General features: G+C 46.0%; 1 protein-coding gene across 1 annotated transcript in view; it reads right to left on the minus strand.

Moving 5' to 3' along the window:
• Window positions 1-21,505, minus strand: part of ARHGAP8 (Rho GTPase activating protein 8) — a 58,932-nt gene extending 37,427 nt beyond the window's left edge. The window contains exons 1-3 of the mRNA XM_064283388.1: window positions 21,262-21,505; window positions 13,944-14,087; window positions 1,703-1,790 (exon numbers count right to left, since the gene is read on the minus strand). Of these exons, the coding sequence (XP_064139458.1) occupies window positions 1,703-1,790; window positions 13,944-14,087; window positions 21,262-21,418 (389 nt within the window). The 5' untranslated portion in view covers window positions 21,419-21,505. The remainder of the gene's footprint in view (window positions 1-1,702; window positions 1,791-13,943; window positions 14,088-21,261) is intronic.
• Between the last annotated feature and the right edge of the window lie 276 nt (window positions 21,506-21,781).

Here is a 21,781-nt window from a genome sequence, read left to right on the forward strand (position 1 = left end):
GAGCTCCCTACTGCTGCTCTAACAGAATTCCTACAGGTGGGTGGCTTTAATGAACAGAAATTTATTTCCTTACAGTTTAGGAGGTTGGAAGTCTGAATTCAGGTGCTGGCTCTAGGGGGAGGCTTTCTCTCTCTGTTGGCTCTGGGCGAAAGTCCTTGTCTTTTTTGAGCTGCTGCTCCTGGGCTCCTGGGCGATCTTCATGTGGTTTGACACCTCTCTTCCCCCATCTCTGCTTCATTTTTTCCTTGCTTAATCTGGAGTCCTGGTGGCACAGTGGTTAGGCACTCGGCCGCTAACCAAAAGTTCAGCAGTTCAAATCTACCAGCTGCTCCTTGGAAATCCTATGGGGCAGTTCTACTCTGTCCTATAAGGTCGCTGAGAGTCAGAACCAACTCGATAGTAATGTGTTTGTTTGGTTTTAATCTGCCTCAACACACTCCTTACACTAATTCTGTCTCATTAATATAACAAAGAAAACCCTTTTCCTAAACAAGATTATAACCACAGGTATAGTAGGACTTACAGCCCATATTTTGGGGGATACAATTCAATCCATGCCACCACCCTGCTCCAGCATGACCTGTCTGACTTGACTGATAACAAAAGAAGAGTCCTATTTAGAACAGGCAAATTCAGAGCAAAAGTTTATTAGCGGTGTCCAGGGGCTGAGTGAGGAGAAAAATGGGGAGTTATTGTTGAAGGGATATTGCATCCCTGTTAAAAACAAAAATTTGCCATTCAGTCGATTCCGACTCATGGCGACCCCATGTGTTGTAGAGTAGAACTGCTCCATTGGGTTTTCCTGGCTGGGATCTTTAAAGACTCATGACAACCCCTGTGCACACAGTAGGCACCAGAGGGTTTTCGAGGCTTCGAACTTTCAGAAGCAGATCACCAGGCCTGTCTTCCCAGGTGCCTCTGGGCGTGCCTAATTTTCATCTTGTGGTCAAGCCCTTAACCATGTGTGCCACCCAGGGAATCCCACATCAACTCAACGGCAACTAACAACAACAATCTTTATGAAAGCGGTTTGCCGGGCCTTTCTTCCATGGCACTGCTGAACAGGATCAAACTGCTAACTTCTCGGCTAGTAGTAGAGAGCAAACCGTTTGCGCCACCCAGGGACCACTGAGTTCCTGCTTGGGGTAAAGAAAAACGTTTGAAAATGGATAGCAGTGATGGCGGCATGACCTGGGGAATGTAACCAATGCCATACACTTAAAAATGGTTAAAACGGTGAATTTTTATGTATATTTTACCACACTGTCCACCCAGTGTCTCGGGCACAGGTGGTCCTGAGAGAGGAGGCCCCATGGGAGGCCTTGTAGTCTCATGGGAGAAGCTTAGCTCAGGATCAGTGGATCGCTTGCAACTCTGGTGGGAGGGTGGCCACGATAGGCCGGCTGAGAGGAATCCAATACCCGTTCCCAGGCTGCGTGGACAGCACTGTCAAAGAACCACGTGTCACCTGCAACTGGGGAGGAGACAAGCTTGTCTTTTCTGGAAATTTCCACAGATGGCCCCCAGACAGGTGGACGGATGCATTAGAGCAAAGAGCTCCAACAATGGACACAGGATTGCAAGTTCACAAAGGAAGCCCAGGACTGGGGAGGGGGTCCGGCACACGTGAAGGTGACTCAGGTGGAGGGAAGGAAAAGAAAAGACCAACAACACAGAGGAGAGAAAGGCGCGAGACACTTACTCCAGTAGCTGCTTGTGGTTGAGCTCGTGAGAAGGGGGCAGGCGGCAGCAGCTAAACGTGATGACTCTCCTTCCAAAGTGGTCTTCCCCTGGAGGGGCAGACACAGACGTGAGCCTTGGCGCCACGACACCAACACAGACAAGCTCAGCCGCCCTGGGGAAACCCTCGGGGACTTTAGAAAGAGAAGTAAGGTCCACCACCAGCCCAGCCAGAGTGAACAGGCAGAGGCAGTCAGCTTTCAGAGAAGGACGTTAATTTTTCGGTAGTCTCCTGAGTGAGTGTACGCTATTTGCTGTTTTACGTGCAGTTTCCAAGTTAACCTTCACCACCCGACTATACGCTGTAACTAACTTCCCTCGTTCACTGAGGCCTAGTGGGGTTAAGTCACTAGTGCGAAGCCACTCACAGGTGGCTAATGGGACCTAGGATTTAAATCTTTAAAGCTAGTGTCCCAAACTCGATGGAACTCATCTGTAAAACTGTCTGAGCATACACTGGATCACGCTTGGTAAAGCACCGGATCAGTGGAAAAGAGGAAGACCTTCAACAAGATGGACTGACACAGTGGCTGCAATGATGGGCTCAAGCATAACAACAATTGTGAGGATGGGGCAGGACCGGGCAGTGTTTCATTCTGTAGTACACTGGGTTGCTATGAGTTGGAACCATGCTGGAGAGGGGTAGAGAGGAAGGGGAGTCCCTGGGTGGCCAAGATGGTTAAGTGCTCAACAACTAACCAGAAAGTTGACAGTTCAAACCCACCCAGAGGCACCTTGGAAGAAAGGCCTGATAACCTGCTCTCTGAAAGGTCATGGCCTTGAAAACCCTACACAGCAGTTCTACTCTGCACATATGGGGTCACCATGAGTCAGAAACCAACTTGAAAGGAACTAACAACAACAATAACAGAGGAGGAAGCAGAGAAGAAAAGTGATTATTAATTCTTAATGCAATTGTTTAATGTTTATAGGACTATCTGAATTTTCTAAGTCTTCCTGAGTCAGTTTTGGAAAAATTAGACTTTTCTCTATAGGGTTAGTACGAGTTGAAATCAACTCGACAGCAATGGGTTAATTTTTGTTCTTTAGATATTTACCTTACAAAAAAAAAAAAAACAACGAAGCAGCAGCAAGTGTCCTAGCCTTTCTGCCTGATGCTTCCTCCCCACAAAATTAAAGCACTCCCTCCACCCATGCCCTACAGGAACCCCTAGGACTCTGGGCCCTGGAGGAGAAGGCTGCAGGAGGGGGCTGTGGAACTGTCATTTCTGGCCATGGCTTCACCACTGGGTAGAGGCACCCTCTTCAGGTTTGCCCTCCATGTGACCTGGGTCACCCGAGTTGCTACTCTCTCAGGACATGTCTGTGTCTGTTCCCCATGGGGCAACTGGGGTGCGGGAGGCTGGTCCTTGAGGCCAGGACCCGTCTGATTGATCTGTGTTGCCAGAACCAAGGCTCAGGCCCAGGCACACAGCAGGCGCTTAGTGAAATATAAAGCAGAATTGACTTTCTGGAAGCCGGGACCCCCGCTTAGGACCTTCTTCCTACACACCCACCTTCCGTCCTCCTCCAGCTCCCACCTTTCCTCACCCTTCACCTCCCTTGGGCCAGAAGGACCCTGACCCAGCTCTTCCTCTTCTCCATGCCTGGGCCCTGAGAGAAAGGATTCCCAACTTACAGGACCCCCTCAGAAGGTACGGGGTCTTGACTGGAGCCCCTCCACCAGGCAGCTTAATTCTCAGTGCCTTACTCTGTGCCATGTGCCAGGCACAGTGCCAGGTTCAGGGGACAAAGAGAAACACAGAACCGGCCGCCCTGCCTCCAGGACTCACGGCTTCTCTACTTCAATGACACAGAGAAGGAGATGTGAGAATACAATCTGTGAACATGCCAAAGACAAGAACAAGGGACAGTGAAGAAGAGGAAGGGGTGGCAGTGAGCAGGGCCGACTCCAGGCCGGAAGTCAGGGCAGCCTCTCTGCAGATGGGGCCATTCAGCCACCACGGAGTCTGCACCCTGCCCTCTCTCCTGGATTCCCGTGGTGGCCTCCTCCGGGTCCCCTGCTTCCTTTACCCCAACGCAGCAGCCAGGCTGAGCAAACCACAACCTTCCTGGGCTCAGAGCCTCCAGGGCCCTGCAGTCCAGATCCCGGGACCATGCAGACCCCAAGCCCCTCGCTCGCTGCACTCCCCCCTGCCCACCTTCCCTCGGGTTGCCCACCGCCCCTCAGCCTGCCCACCACCCCTCGGCCTGCCTGCTGACCGCACTGAGCACACACACACACATATACACACACAGCGCACACTACACACACACACATACAGCCTGCACTACACACACATATACACACAGCCTGCACTACACACACACAGAGTGCACTACACACACACATACATACAGCCTGCACCACACACACATATACACACAGCCTGCACTACACACACACACAGAGTGCACTACACACACACATACATACAGCCTGCACCACACACACATATACACACACAGCCTGCACTTCACACACGTACACACAGCCTGCACTTCACACACACACAGAGTGCACTACACACACACATACATACAGCCTGCACCACACACACATATACACACAGCCTGCACTACACACACAGAGTGCACTACACACACACATACATACAGCCTGCACCACACACACATATACACACACAGCCTGCACTTCACACACGTACACACAGCCTGCACTTCACACACATACACACAGCCTGCACTTCACACACATACACACAGCCTGCACTTCACACACATACACACAGCCTGCACTTCACACACACACAGCCTGCACTACACACACACACACACGGCGTGCACTGACCACACACAGGGTGCACTACACACACATATACATACACAGCCAGCACCACACACACACAGGGTGCACTACACACACAGCATGCCCTACACACACACTCACAGGGTGCACTATACACACAGTCTGCACTGCACTACACACACGCACTCCTGAGGGCCCCACCCCAGGCCGCCTGCCTGGGGAGCTGTTTGTGACAGAGGACACACATCTGACTTTCCCCAGGAGCCTGGAAGCCACTCTGATGTTTAGAATTCTAGAGTTATTTCAGTTTTCAAATGCAGCCTCCTTTTCATTCCACAAGTTCTCTGCAGTGAGCACAGGCACTTTACATGCTGGTCACGCTCTCTATTTGTTTGGAAAGCTCCTGTTTGAAAGGGCTGCTCTCCAGCCCTCACTTTTGTTTGCTTCCCTTGCCAAACGGGAGGCCCCTGCAGGAAACCTTGGAGGCCTGTGCCAGAGCATAGAAAGTATTTTCCAAATGACGCTTCCACCATCTTGGTGCCTTGGCCGGCCCTGCGTCTGAGATGTTCTATGGGGCAAGAGAAAAGGGCGGCTGTGCTTAGGAAGTAATTAATCATTTGTGTGGCTACTGAAGGAACAGGGAATTAAATGTCTCTAGGGTGACTGTCTTTTTTTTTTTTTTTTTTTAGGGTGACTGTCTTAGTGTCCTAGTGCTACTATAACAGAAATACCACAAGTGGGCGGCTTTAACGAACAGAAATTTATTTTCCCACAGTTTAGGAGGCTGGAAGTCCGAATTCAGGGTGCCGGCTCACTCTGTTAGCTCTGGAGGAAGGCCCTTGTCTCTTCAGCTTCTGCTTCCTTGGAGATTCCACGTCTTGGCGTCTCTCTTCCCCCATCTCTGCTTCTCTCCTTTGCTTATTTAATCTCTTTTGCATCTCAAAAGATTGGAGCCCTAGTGGCTCAGTGGTTAAGAGCACCAACCAAAAGGTCAGCCCACTCATTTCTTCCTGTTCCCCAGGGACATACTGTATGAATAAAGTGTCAATTCCTTCACTCATTCATTTGGTAAATGCTTATTGAGCACCTACTGTTTGCAGGGGCCACCCCCTGGTACATGCAGAGCTGTGAAGGGGAGTGTCTGGGGGCTTCTTACTCCTCTCAAAGCCAGAAGGGCAAACAACTTGACATTGTCATTCCACACCAACAGATTTCTAAACACCCTTCTTCCAAGCCACATCAGGTCAGAGTCAACAAAGTTTCATGAAGCTTAGAGCAAGCATAAAAACAAACAAACAAAAACAAAACTCTTGCCATAGCGTTGATCCCAGCTTGTAGGGACCTCATAGAACAGACTAGAATTGCCACATAGGGTTTCCAAGGAACGGCTGGATTGAAACTGCCAATCTTTTGGAGAGCAGCCATTGCTCTTAACCACTGAGCCACCGGGGCTCCTCAAGCACAGGGGCGGTGAATTGGATTCTTCAACTATTAGGTCTACTTTTGACATGTCAGGGATTCTGTGATAAAAAATTCAAAAAGCAGGGGATAGAGAAGAGAGGAGGCTCTGTACCCAGCCCCCACGTGGGACCTCCTCGCCCCCCACTATCCAGGCAGCTCGGGACAGCCTGCTTGTTCCTCTACAACATCTGCTGTTGTTGTTGTTGAGTCAATTCCGACTCCTGGTGACCCCGTGCGCGGAGTAGGGGTGCTCCACAGGGTTTTCAAGGCTGTGACCATTCAGAAGCAAATCACCAGGCCTGTCTTCCGAGGCTCCTCTGGGTGGGTTCAAACCACCAATCTTTCAACTAGTAGTCAAGCTATTACTCATCTTCACCACCCAGGGACTCCTGCAACATGGCAATAACAAAAACACTGACTTTGAGGGGACACCAAACCAAAACCAAACCTGTTGTCGTTGAGTTGATTCTGACCCCTAGTGACCCTATTGGATGGAGTAGAACTGCTCCATAGGGCGTCCAGGGATCGGCTGGTGGATTAGAACTGCCAGCCTTTGGTTAGCAGCTGAGCTCTTTTAACCACTGCGCCACCAGTGCTCCTTGAGTGGATACAGGAAGGGTTAAATCAATAATCTCAGCAAAGTCTTAGCACAGCGCGGGCACACAGTAAGTGCTCAATAAGTGTTAGCTGTTACCACCTGCCACGCAGGATGATAGGTGCTTTCACGAGTTCTGACTCCCATTGTCTCATTCACAGGCGAATAAACTGAAGCCCAGAGAGCCCAAGTGAGTGGCGGAGCTGGGTTCACACTCGCACACCCCAGCCCGGCCCCCACCGCTTCCTCTGCCCCCCACCTCCTACCACGTGTGCACGGCTGCCTGGACGTGGCCTCACGAGGAACCCTGGGATCTTTAGGCTCCCACTTATGAAGCTCTGCATCTGTGTTAATGACATCAGTCAACAGAGGTAAATGCCCCTTCGCCACTCTCCAGTAACACAGGCCGGCATGTCGAAAGCAGGCTTCGAAACGATGGAATACGGAAGGAGATGAAAACTATCAATAAAATGCAGATTCCGGAAGGCAACGGTGTAATTCATGGCCCCGGTTTCTCCTTTCACTGCTTACAACACAACATTATTCCCAGCTGCCCAGACAGGAGAAGCAGGTTTATGAATAAAGAAATGATCCTTATAACAAGCTCGAGACAATTCATCATCGTTGCTGAGAGGGAAGGACAATTAAGACACGTGAGAATGGCAGCATCAATCTCATGGTGAGTGATCTGGGATGTCGCTCATTTTTAGTTTTGAGCTCAGCTGCTAATCAAAAGTTCGGCAGTTCGAATCCACCAGCTACTCCTTGGAAACCCTATAAGGCAGTTCCACTCTGTTCTATAGGGTCACTATGAGTTGGAATAGGACCCGACAGCAATGAGTTTAGGGGTACAACCCCTTTTATGGAAGTGAAAGAGATTTGAAAAGACTCATTTGGGTCTGTGTCTTGCAGGAAAGACCTGTTGGCATCTGAATGGGCTCTGCAGAAAGTTCCAGAAGTGAGGGCGGTGGACATTCGTCTGCCAACAAGACCAAATCCAGTGTGAACTCCTATTTTTTTTCTCTTCCCCTCTCTTCTCTATCACTCACCCGGCTCCGTGTCTCTGAGATACACCTCCCATGTCTTCTGATCCTTGGTGCCACAACCTTCCACCATCTGATGCTAGAAACTTTGCCACCAGTATTTCAAATACCAGCAAGGTCACCCATGGTGGACAGGTTCCGGCAGTGCTTCTAGACTAAGACAGATTAGGAAGAAGGACCTAGCGGTCTACTTCTGAAAAAACTGGCCAGTGAAAACCTTACGAATAGCAGTGGAACACTGCCTGGTATAGTGCCGGAAGATGAGCCTGCCAGGTTGGAAGGCACTCAAAAGATGACTGGGGAAGACCTGTCGCCCCAAAGTAGAGTCGACCTTAATGATGTGCATGGACTCAAGCCTTCAAGTCCTTCATTTGCTGATTTGGCAAAACTCAAAATGAAAAGAAACAGCTGCCAACATCCATTAATAATCAGAACATGAATGTACGAAGTATGAATCTAGTGAAATTGGAAGTTGTCAAAAAAGAAATGAAATGCATAAACATTGATATCCTGGGCCTTAGTGAGCTGAAATGGACTAGTATTGGCCATTTTGAATCAGACAATCATATATATGGTCTACTATGCTGGAAATGACAACTTGAAAAGGAGTGGCACCATGTTCATCGTCAAAAGGAACATTTCAAGAACTATCCTGAAGGACAATGCTGTCAGTGATAGGATAATATCCATACGCCTACAAGGAAAACCAGTTAACATGATGATTATTCCAATTTACACACCAACCACTAAAGCCAAAGATGAAGAAATTGAAGATTTTTACCAATGTCTGCAGTCTGAAATTGATCAAACATGCAATCAGGATGCATTGATAATTACTGGTGATTAGAATGCAAAATCTGGAAACAAAGAAGAAAAATTGGTAGTTAAAAATTATGGCCTTGGATGACTGAGACTAGAAGGACCCCGGTGGTCATGGCCCCCAGACCTTCTGTTGGCCCTGGACAGGAACCATGCCCGAAGCCAACTCTTCAGACAGGGATTGGCCTGGACAATGGGTTGGAGAGGGATGCTGGTGAGGAGTGAGCTTCTTGGATCAGGTGGACACTTGAGACTATGTTGGCATCTCCTGCCTGGAGAAGAGATGAGAGGATGGAGGGGATTAGAAGCTAGCGAAATAGACGCGAGAGAGTAGAGGGAAAGAGCGGGCTATCTCATTAGGGGGAGAGTAATTGGGAGTATGTAGCAAGGTGTACATAAGTATTCATGCGAGAGACTGACTTGATTTGTAAACTTTCACTTAAAGCACAATAAAAATTATTAAAAAAAAAATTATGGCCTTGGTGATAGACACGTTGCTGGAGACCACATGATAGAATTTTGCAAGACCAATGACTTTTTCATTGCAAATTCCTTTTTTCAACATGAACAGCAACTGTACGTGTGGATCTCACCAGATGGAACACACAGGAATCAAACTGAGTACATCTGTGGAAAGAGACCATGGAAAAGCTCAATATCGCGTCAGAACAAGGCCAGCCGGGACTGTGAAACAGACCAACAATTGCTCAAATGCAAGCTGAAGGAAATTAGAACAAGTCCATGAGAACCAAAGTACAGCCTTGAATATATCCCACCTGAATTAAGAGACCATCTCAAGAATAGATTTGATGGGTTGAACACTAACGACCAAAGACCAGACGAGTTGTGGAATGACATCAAGGGCATCATACATGAAGAAAGCAAGAAGTCATTAAAAATGACAGGAGTAGGAAGAAAAGACAAAAATGTATGTCAGAAGAAACTCTGAAAGTTGCTCTTGAATGTAGAGTAGCTAAAGCAAATGGAAGAAATGATGAAGTAAAAGAGCTGAACAGAAAGATTTCAAAGGGCGGCTTGAGAAGACAAAGTAAAGTATTATAATGAAATACACAAAGAGCTAGAGATAGAAAACCAAAAGGAAAGAACATGCTCAGCATTTCTCAAGCTGAAAGAACTGAAGAAAAAATTCAAGCCTCAAGTTGAGAGACTGAAGGACTGTACATGGAAAATATTAAACAACCCAGGAAGCACCAAAAGAATATGGAAGAAATACAAAGTCACTGTACCAAAAAGAATTGTTTGACTTTCAACCATTTCAGGAGGTAGCATATGATTAAGAAACAATGGTACTGAAGGAAGAGGTCCAACCTGCACTGAAGGCATTAGTGAAAAACAAGGCTCCAGAAACTGACAGAACACCAATTGAGATTTTCAACAAACGGATGTAGCATTGGAGGTGCTCGCTTGTCTATGCCAAGAAATGTGGAAAACAGCTACGTGGCCAGCTGACTGGAAGAGATCCATATTTGTACCCATTCCAAAAAAAAGTGATCCAAGAGAATGTGGAAATTATTGAAAAACATCATTAATAGTATACAGAAGTAAAATTTTGCTAAAGATAATTCAAAAGTGGCTGCAGCAGTGTATCAACAGGGAAATGCCAGAAAGTCAAGCCGGATTCAGATCACATAGAACAAGAAATATCATTACTGATGCCAGACGAGTCATGGCTGAAAGTAGAGAATACCAGAAATATGTTTACCTGTGTATTCTTGACTATGCAAAGGCATTCAACTCTGTGAACCATAGCAAACTATGGATAACATTGTGAAGAACAGGAATCCCAGAGCACTCAATTGTGCTCATAAGGAACCTGTACATAGACCAAGGTGCAGTTGTTCGAACAGAACAAGCGGATACCACATGGTTTAAAGGCAGGAAAGGTGGCATCAGGGTTGCATCCTTTCACCACACTTACTCAATACTGAGCAAATAATGCAAGCAGCTGGACTCTATGAAGAGGAACGTGCCATCAGGATCAGAGGCAGACTGATTAACAACCTGCGATATGCAGATGACACAACCTTGCTTGCTGAAAGTGAAGAGAACTTGAAGCACTTACTGATGAAGATCAAAGACCACAGCCTTCAGTATGGATTACACCTCAACATAAAGAAAACAAAAATTCCCACAACTGGACCAATGAGCAACATCATGATAAACGGGGAAAAGACTGAAGTTGTCAAGGATTTCGGTTTACTTGGATCCATACTCAATGTCCATGGAAGCAGCAGTCAAGAAATCAAATGACACATTGCATTGGACAAATCTGCTGCAAAAGATCTCTTTAAAGTGTTAAAAAGCAAAGATGTCACTTTATGCACTAAGGTGCGCCTGACCCAAGCCGTGGTGTTCTGAATCGCCTCGTATGCGTATGAAAACTGGACAATGAATAAGGAGACAGAAGAAGAGTTGACGCCTTTGAATTACGGTGTTGGTGAAGAATATTGACTACACTGTGGGCTGCCGGAAGAACGAACAAACCTGTCTTGGAACAAGTACAGCCAGAATGCTCTTTAGAAGCAAGGATGTTGAGACTTCGTCTCACATACTTTGGACATGTTATCAGGAGGGACCACTCCCTGGAGAAGGGCGTATTGCTTGGTAAAGTAGAGGGTCAGCAAAAAAGAGGAAGACGCTCAACGAGATGGATTGACACAGTGGCTGCAACGAGGGGCTTAAGCACAACAACAATTGCGAGGATGGCTCAGGACCAGGCAGTGTTTCCTTGTGTTGTACACAGGGTCACTGTGAGTCGGAACCACCTCCACGGTACCTAACAACTAACAAACATATATACATGTATTTTTTAGTTATTTTTGCTGTTGTTCCCAAAGTACATATGCCATAGCAGCTACCGACAGGCCCTTCATCCTGTGTGTACTTTTTAGGGACATCACTTACCTTCGTCAAGCTTATGTATCCAGGTGCCCTCTTCTCTTAATGTGAACTTCTCGTCTGTGGCCCTGGAAGCCCCATCCCATTCTACAAGGGCCCCCATCCCAGCTTTGTTTTAGCAAGGCCTCCAGCTCAACATTTTCTCTTTTTTAAATTCCTCTCAAATTCACCCCCTTCTCTTGGCCTCACCACCCCAGCATTAACCCACACCCCCAGTCGCTCTGGTTGACCTCTCTGCCTCCAGGAACCTCCCCCCAGCATCCTCCGCACCACAGCAGGGATAACCATTCTTAATCACAAATCGGATATAGTCGGCCCTGTGCTGGAGGTTTCCCTGAGCCGTCTGGACCAACTACAGACTCTGCAGCGTGGCCCGCAAGGCTTTGAACACGTGGTTCCTGCTATGTGCCCAGTCTCATCTCTCCATAAAAGTATACAAAACATCCTATCACAAGTCATTGATAAGAGATACACTTTATATAACGACTCCTATTGCCGTCTCGTTGATTCTGACTCATGGTGACCTTATAGGACAGAGCAGAACTGCCCCACAGGGCTTCCGAGGCTGTAATCTTTACCGAAGCAGACTGCCACATCTTTCTCCCACAGAGCAGCTGGTGGGTTCGAACCGCCTACCTTTTGATTAGCAGCCAAGTGCTTAACCACTGTGCCACTAGGGCTCTTTATATAAAGATTCAGAAAAGTTGAATGTAGGGTAGAAATAGACATACCCTACCAACACCAATCATAACAAAGCTGGTGCCGCCGGTGTGGCTATGATAATATCAGACAAAATAAGGCTTTGAGACAGGAGGTCTGACAGGCATCTCCAAAAGGTATGTGTGGTACCTGATCAGTGTCCTCCACCCTCGAGCCAGCAGCCCTCCCCCTAGATAGAGGGTGTGGCACCAGCCTGGCCAGCTGCTAACCTGCTCACACTCCCCAAGTGAGTCCCTAGTGGAAGGCTCTAATGCCAGGTTTGAATCCTGGTTTCTTTAGCATCGTGCTCCAGCCTAGGGCTCTAAAAATGGCCAGAATGCTCCCAAATATCCCCAACAAATTTACTACATTACCTTCTACCTAAACCCTAACACCAAAAAAAAAAAAACCTACTGCCATCAAGTCAATTCCAACACATACAGACCTCACTGGGTTTCCAAGACTATAAACCTCCGCGGAAGCAGACTGCCACATCTTTCTCCCGCAGAGCTGCTGGTAATTTCAAACCACTGACCTTTCAGTTAGCAGTCAATCGCTTTAACCGCTGCATCACCAGGGCTCCTTACCTCCACCCTAGAGGTCCTTGAAAAGATTTGAGGCTTCAAATAGCTGGGGGCCCCCGTTCATGAGACATTTTTGTCCCCGCCTCACTCCACCTACACTCGTTGTTCACCAAAATATTTAATATTCCTGTCTCCGCGGTCTTTAACTTTTTGAGAACCGTTCCTTCTTTTTGCTAGAGAGCACCCCAGCAAAATTCCTAGGTCCTCGGGGGTGGGAGCTAACGGCTACAGAGCTTGGTGCACGGAGCACACAGGTGAGTGCCAGGCCCACGTGGTCCACGTGAGAGACACACACTGGGTTGCCCTGACACCTCCAGACTATACAAAAAAAAAAAAAAAAGTCCGCTGTCTAGTCAACCCAGACTCATGTCAACTCCAAGTCTGTCAGAGTAGAGCTGTGCTCCCCAGGGGTTCAATGGTCGATTTTTGTGAACGTAGCTCACCAGGGCTTTCTTCCAAGGCAACTCTGGGTGGACTCAAACCTCTAACCTTTTGGTTAGCAGCTGAGCATGTTAACTATCTGCACCACCCATACCCCAAACCAAACCCACTGCCATCAAGTTGATTCAGACTCATAGCGACCCTACAGGAAAGAGTAGAACTGCCCTAGAGGATTTCCAAGGAGCAGCTGGTGGATTCGAACTGTCGACCTTTTGGTTAGCAGCCTGAGCATTTAACCACTGTGCCACCAGGGATCCTATATCTACAGGATGTAAGATATTCTCCTCTGATCAAGTGCTGAGCACACACACGGTGCCTGACTTCTACGTTTTTGCAGGCATTTGTTTGTTTGACAGCTAAAAACTTGACAGCTGACAGCCTTTCTGGAGCCACTAAAGGTGGAAGAAGTCCTGAAACTTTGCCCTGAGGTATTCTTTAAACCTTAAATCTGAAGCCTTTTTTAAACAAAAACAACCATTCAGCTTAATTAGTAATGAACGTTTGCCTTGATCATTGTGCTCTTTGAAAGAACATCTGTATGGGATCAAATTGACAACAGCAACTCGAAAGGTTCGATAGGAAACTTAGAGGGCAGTGAAAGGAAAAGAAAGGTCAGAATGGTGCACCACCTGAAGAATGTAATCAATGTCACTGAATTTACGTGTAGAAACTGTCAAGCTGGTGCATTTTACTGTGTATATTTTCAGTGGGAATTAAAAAAAAATTTTTTTGACAGCTAAATCACTGCTTTTTCCAAACGCCAGCAGGGTATTTGGTTTTGACCGCACTTTCATTCTTTGAACCCAGCTGAAGTGCAGCAGCTCCAGGCAAGCCCACCCCATCACTCGGGGGCCACCCCTCTGGGGACCCACCTGCCACCTGCAGGATGCCGTGTCTGGCCACATCATAGAACGGGTGCCTCATGCTGAGCGCCAGGTCCTCGCCACTTGTGGGTGCCGCCAAGGGCCGTCTTGGGATGTCCAGTGTGGCTGCCTCCTCCTCATCTCTTTGCAGCTCTATGACAAACAAAAATGGTTAGAGGGTGTCAGTCGTACCCTTCATTAAGGTGGGGGGCCCTCCTGAGGTCCTTGTGAGGGAAAGTATGATGGTTAAGCTTATGTATCAACTTGGCTAGGCTATGGTTCCCAGTGATTTGGACAAACACTAGACTGGTTGCTGTTTCATAATGCAATCTAAAGCAATGTGATTTAGTCACATTCCAAAATGTAATGTAATCGACTTCCATAATGCAATCTAATGCAATGTAAAATAATCACCTTGGGTTGTTGTTGTTGTTATTTGGTGCTGTTAAGTCAGTTCCGACTCATAGCAACCCTGTGTACAACAGAACAAAACACTACTAGGTCCTGTGCCATCCTCACAATCATTGTCATTCTTAAGCCCATTGTTGCAGCCACTGTGTCAATCCAGCTCGATAAGGGTCTTCCTCTTTTTCGTTGACCCTCTACCAAGCATGATGTCCTTCTCCAGGGACCGATCCCTCCTGACAACATGTCCAAAGTATGTGAGACATACTGTCACCATTCTTGCTTCTAAGGAGCATTCTGGTCGTACTTCTTCCAAGACAGATTTGTTCGTTCTTTTGGCAGCCCATGTACAATGGTTAATATTGTGTGTCAACTTGGCTGGGCCATGATTCTCAGTGTTATATGTGATCACTCCCATGATGGGATCTACTGTGAGTAGCCAATCAGTTGGAAGGGATTTTCCCTGGGGGTGTGGCCTGCATCTGAATATACACAAATGTTCTGCCTTTGTGCTTGCTCTGGATCCTGTGGCTGCCTCCTGTTCATCTGACCTCTGGTTCTTGGGACTTCAGCTATCAGCTGCCGATCTTGGGATTCATCGATCTTCACATCCTGTGAGAGGAGCCCTGCTCTCTGACCTGCCAATCCTGGGTTCGCCAGCCCTTGCAGCTACGTGAATCGGGAGAAGCCTCTATCCTAATCCACAGACTTGGGATGTTCCAGCCTCTACAATCATGTGAGCCATTTCTTTGATATAAATCTCTCTCTATATATATTTGGAAACCCTGGTGTCATAGTGGTTAAGAGCTACAGCTGCTAACTAAAACGTCGGCAGTTTGAATCTACCGGGCACTCCTTTGAAACTCTATGGGGCAGTTCTACTCTGTCCTATATGAATCTGAATCAACTCAACAGCAAAGGGTTTGGTTTTTTGGTATATATATATATATATATATATATATATATATATATATATATATAATGCTGTTTACTGGTTTTGCTTCTCCAGAGAACTCACCCTAAGACATTTGGTACTGAGAGTGGGACATGGCTCTAACAGATACCTGAGGTGTGGAAGCAGTTTTCAGGCTGTGAATGCGTAGAGGACTCAGAAGGAAGTGAGAAGAACTGTTACACTACAGACTGTGCAGACCTCGAGAAGCAGTGGCAGAGAACCGCCAACAACAGAGAGTGGCAGTGGCAGAGAACCGGAAGCTGAAGTGGACTGGCAGCAGCAGAACCAGGAGACTGGTGCCAGACAGCGCTGGAGCTGACCCATGGAGTGAGAGACCTGAGTGCCTTTGTGCAGGAGGCTTCCTGGCAGAGTGGAGCTGGGCTTGCTGACTCATGAAGCAAGAGCGCTGAGTGCCTTCCAGACAAGGTTTGCTGGTGGAGTGAGGTGCCTCCAGGCAGTTGGTGGTGGAGCTAAAGAGTTTTGGAACACTTGCTTCAGCAGGGCAGATGTGGGTGTGAGCCCTGAGAGCCAAGAGGTCAAGGAACCAGGAAGCAGAAGCTGAAGGGAAAAGGAACACAGGAAGCCGAGCTGCCTCATTCTCAAAAGGTACGTCCAGGACCTCTGGGGTTTCAAAGGGTGGAATCGCCACTCAGAGGGACTAGGAGAATGACGGTCCTAAAGCCAAGGGAGCAGTTGCCATCCCAGTGGGCCTGAAAGGTGGAGCTGAAGCCCAAAGCCTAGGGGCCTCCACTCAGAATCCAGAGAGTGTGGTCAATTCCTAGAGTCTGGAGGGAAGGGTTGTTGTGTAAATGGTCTCAGAGGACAGAGTATTATTTGCAAAGCCTTGAGGGCTAATGTAATGTGTTCTGCTGACTTGCTTAGTACCTGTTACGCCTTCTTTCCCTCCAATTTCTCCCATCTGTAGTGGAATTGTCTAGCTTGGGCCTGTTCCATCATTTTATTTGGAAGCTGATAACTTGTATTCTAGGTTTCACAGCTGAAGAGGAAACTTTGGATTTTGGACTTGGAGTTGATTTAAGACTTTTGCTATGATATGATGGGGTGAATGTGTTTTAATTGTGGCAAGGACATGAATTTTTGGAGCCAAAGGGTGGAATGGATTGAATCGTGCCCCCCAAAAATGTCTGTCAACTTGGTTAGGTCATGATTCCCAGTATTCTACCATTTTGTCATTTGATGTGATTTCCCTATGAGTTGTAAATCCTATCACTGTGATGTAAGGAGATGAATTTGTGGCAGTCATATTGATAAGATCTATAAGATTAGATAGTGTCTTAAGTCAATCTCTTTTGAGATATAAAAGACAGAAACAAGAGGAGAGAGAGGGGGATCTTATATCACCAAGAAAGCAGTGCCAGGAGCAGAGTGCGTCCTTTGGGCCCAAGATTCCTGCCCTGAGATGCTCCCAGACTGATGCATCACAAAGACTTTCCTCCAGAGTTGACAGAGACAGAAAGCCTTCCCCTGGAGCCAACGCATTGAATTTGGACTTTAACCTGCTGAACTGTGAGAGAATAAATTCCTCTTTGTTGAAGCCATCCACGTGTGGTATTTCTGTTACAGCAGCACTACATGATGAATACACCATGGTATATTCAATATTGTTTGCCAACACCACAGTACAAAAGTATCAATTCTTCTTTGGTTTTCCTTATTCATCGTTCACCTTTCACATGAATATGGGGTAACTGAAAACACCATGGCTTGGGTCAGGTACACCTAAATTGTTTTAAAGTGACCTCTTTGCTTTTTAACACTTTAAAGAGGTCTTTTGCAGCGGATTTGCCCAATGCAACGCATCATTTGATTTCTTCACTGCTGCTTCCATTTTTTGGCTTCCATAGTTGATTGTGGATCCAAGTAAAACAAAATCCTTGACAACTTTGATCTTTCCTGCCTTTATCATGATATTGCTTATTGGTCCAGTTGTGAGGATTTTTGTTTTCTTTATGTTGAGGTGTGATCCATACTGAAGGCTGTGGTCTTTGATCTTCATCAGTAAGTGCTTCAAGCCTTCTTCACTTACAGCAAGTGAGGCTGTGTCATCTGCACATCGCACGTTGTTGACAAACCTTCCTTTAATACTGATGCCACATTCTTCTTCATATAATCCAGATTCTCGGATTATTGCTCAGCATACAGGCTGAATAAGTCTGGTGAAAGGATACAACCCTGATGCACGCCTTTCCTGACTTTAAACCATGCAGTATCCCCTTGTTCTGTTTGAACAACTGCCTCTTGGTCTACGTACAGATTCCTCATGACCACAATTAACTGTTCTGGAATTCCCATTCTTGAATAAAGAGATTTATAGAATGCAACGAGAATGAAAATACTTCCTATCAAAACCTCTGGGACACAGCAAAAGCAGTGCTCAGAGGTCAATTTATATCGATAAATGCACACATACAAAAAGAAGAGCCAAAATCAGAGAACTGTCCCTACAACTTGAACAAATAGAAAGTGAGCAACAAAAGAATCCATCAGGCACCAGAAGAAAACAAATAATAAAAATTAGAGCTGAACTAAATGAATTAGAGAACAGAAGAACAAAGCCAAAAGCTGGTTCTTTGAAAAAATTAACAAAATTGATAAATCATTGGCCAGACTGACTGAAGAAATACAGAAAAGGAAACAAATAACCCGAACAAGAAACAAGATGGGCCACATCACAACAGACCCAACTGAACTTAAAAGAATCATATCAGATTATTATGAAAAATTGTACTCTAACAAATTTGCAAACCTAGAAGAAATGGATGAATTCCTAGAAAAACACTACCTACCTAAACTAACACAATCAGAAGTAGAACAACTAAATAGACCCATAACAAAAAAAGAGATTGAAACAGTAATCAAAAAACTCCCAACAAAAAAAAAGCCCTGGCCCAGATGGCTTTACTGCAGAGTTCTACCAACTTTCAGAGAAGAGTTAACACCACTACTACTAAAGGTATTTCAAAGCATAGAAAATGACGGAATTCTGCCTAACTCATTCTATGAAGCCACCATATCCCTGATACCAAAACCAGGTAAAGACATCACAAAAAAAGAAAATTACAGACCTATATCCCTCATGAACATAGATGGAATTCCCATTCTTCTCAATGTTATCCATAATTTGTTATGATTCACACAGTTGAATGTCTTTGCATATCAATAAAACACAGTAAACATCTTTCTGGAATTCTCTGCTTTCAGCCAGTATCCATCTGACATCAGCAACGATATCCTTTGTTCAACATCCTCTTTTGAATCCAGCTTGAACTTCTGGCAGTTCTCTGTTCATGTATTGCTGTAACCACTTTTGAATGATCTTCAGCAAAAATTTATTTGCTTTTTATATTAATGATATTGTCCGATAAGTTCCGCATTCTGTTGGACCACCTTTCTTTGGAAAGGGCACAAATATGGATCTCTTCCACTCAGTTGGCCAGGTAGCTGTCTTCCACATTTCTTGGCATAGACGAGTGAGCACCCCCAGTTTGCTGAAACATCTCAATCGGTATTCCGTTAATTCCTGCAGCCCTGTTTTTCCCCAATGCCTTCGGTGCATCTTGGATCTCCTCCTTCAGTATCATCAGTTCTTAATCATATGCTACCTCCTGAAATGGCTGAATACTGACCAGCTCTTTTTGGTACAGTGACTCTGTATATTCCCTCTATCTTCTTTTGATGCTTCCTGCACCATTTAATATTTTCGCCATAGAAACCTTCACTATTGCAACTTGAGGCTTGAAATTTTTCTTCAGTTCTTTCAGTTTGAGAAATGCAGAACATGTTCTTACCTTTCATTTTTCTAACTCCAGCTCTTTGCGAATTTCCTTATAATATACTTCACTTTGTCTTCTGGAGGCACCCTTTGAAATCTTCTGTTCAGCTCTTTTACTTCATTTCTTTTTCTTTTTTTTTTTTGCTTCAGCTACTCTACGTTCAAGAGCAACTTTCAGAGTCTCTGCTGACATCCATTTTGGCCTTTTCTTTCTTTCCTGTCTTTTTAGTGACCACTTGGCTTTCTTCATGTTATGATGTCCTTGATGTCATTCCACAATTCTTCTGATCTTTGGCCATTAGTGTTCAATACATCAAATCTATTCTTGAGATGGTCTCTAAATTCAGGTGAGATATACTCAAGGTTGTATTTTGCTCTCACGGACTTGTTTTAATTTTCTTCACCTTCAACTTGAATTTGCATATGAGCAATCGATGGTCTGTTCCACAGTCGGTCCCTGGCCTTGTTCTGACTGATTATATTGAGCTTTTCCATTGTCTCTTTCTAGATGTAGTTCATGTGATTCCTGTGTATTTCATCTGGCAAGATCCATGTGTATAGTCACCATTTATGTTATTGAAAAAAGATGTTTGCAATGAAGACGTCATTGGTCTTGAAAATTCTATCTTGCAGTCTCCAGCATTGTTTCTATCATGAAGGCCATAATTTCCAACTACCGATCCTTCATCTTTGTTTTCAACTTCAACTTTCCAATGTATCCTGATTGCATGTTGGATCCATTTTAGACTGCAGAAGTTGGTAAAAATCTTCAATTTCTTCATCTTTGGCCTTAGTAGTTGGTGTGTAAATTAGAATAATATTCATATTAACTGGTTTTCCTTGTAGATATATGGATATTATCCTATCACTGACAGTGTTGTACTTAGGATAGATCTTGAAATGTTCCTTTTGATGATGAAAGCGACGCCATTCTTCTTCAATTTGTCATTCCCAGCATAGTAGACCATATGATTGATTGTCTGATTTGAAATGGCCAATACCAGTCCATTTCAGCTCACTAATGCCTGGGATATTGATGTTTATGCCTTCCATTTCTATTTTCCTAGATTCATACTTCTTACATTCCACATTCTGATTATTAATGGATGTTTGCAGCTGTTTCTTCTCATTCTGAGTCATGCCACATCAGCAAACGAAGGTCTCGAAAGCTTGATTCCATCCACATCATTAAGGTTGACTCTATTTTGAGAAGGCAGCTCTTCCCCAGTTGTCTTTTGAGTGCCTTCCAACCTGAGGGGCTCATCTTCCAGCACTATCTCAGACAGTGTTCCGCTGCTATTCGTAAGGTTTTCACTGGCTAATATTTTCAGTAGACTTTCGGGTCCTTCTTCCTAGGCTGTCTTAGTTTGGAAGCTCAGCTGAAACCTGTCCACCAAGGGTGACCCTGTTAATATTTGAAATTCTGGTGGCAAAGCTTCCAGTATTACAGCAACACGCAAGCCACAGCGGTATGACAAACTGACAGATATGCGGTGGTTCTAGTAGTCAGCAATCCCGTCTCCTTGGCAGTCTTCACGTGGCATCTGCCCTCCCCCATTTGTATTTCTTGTCCCTGTGTAAGGAACCCTGGTTGTGCAGTGGTTAAGTGCTTGGCTGGTAACTGAAAGGTTGGTGGTTCAAACCCCCAGCTGTTCCGAGAGAGTGTAATGTGGCTGTCTCCTTCCGTAAAGATTTATAGCTTCGGAAACCCTATGAGGCGGTTCTACTCTGTCCCACAGGGTCGTTATGAGTCAGAATTGACTCCATGGTAGTGGGTTTTGGTTTTTGGGTTGTCCCTGTGTCTATTCTGGTAACTCAGAAGTAATTAGGTTTAGGACACACCCTGGACAGTTATGGCCTCATTAATATAACAAAGAAAACCCTATTCCAAAGGAGATCACGTCCACAGATATGTTGTTGCTGTTGCCACCAGGGCTCCTTTCCATGGGTACAGACAGGGTTAGGGTTCCAACACACACTTGGGGACACAATCTAATCTCTAACAGTGGAGAAGGATGGGCCAAGGCAGGTCCTGGGCAGGGGTGTGGGGTGGAAGGGAGGTGTTCCAGGGTAGCATTTTTGTAACCACGTGAATATATTATTTATTAAAAAATAAATGTACAAGGATCTCCGCCTCCCAAGAGGAGAGAGGGAGGGAGGACAGACGTGCTTACCAATCTCAGCCAGCTTCTCCAAGTCCAGGTCCGACATGCTCTCCTGGCAGCTGGGTGGCCCAAGCTGACCGTCCTGATGCCAGCTCCTCAGATCCGGTGTGTGTGTATGGGGTACTTCTAACACCCTGAAGAGGAAGCACATGGAACCCCAGGGCATTTAACACACAAGTTGCAGGGAGTGAGAAATAAGGAAACGCCCTCAGCTAACGACTCTGACCCGCTGCCGTTAAGTCAATTCCAACTCATAGCAACCCTACAGGACAGAGTAGAACTGGCCCCTTGGGTTTCCAAGGCTGTAGTCTTTACAGAAGCAGACTGCCACATCTCTCCCCCTCAGAGTGGCTGGTGGGTTCCAACTGCCGACTTTTCAGTTAGCACCCGAGTGCTTAACCATTGCACCACCAGGGCTCTGATTTCTCTCTCTTTGAAAAGAAAAGCCCCACTTCTGACTCACGACTTCAAGTCACATCGGGGTTCCTGCCTTCCTCCCAGGAACAGCCCACCCACCCCTGCCCTGGGT

The sequence above is a fragment of the Loxodonta africana genome, chromosome 4 (genome assembly GCF_030014295.1).
Source record: "Loxodonta africana isolate mLoxAfr1 chromosome 4, mLoxAfr1.hap2, whole genome shotgun sequence".
NCBI lineage: Eukaryota > Metazoa > Chordata > Mammalia > Proboscidea > Elephantidae > Loxodonta > Loxodonta africana.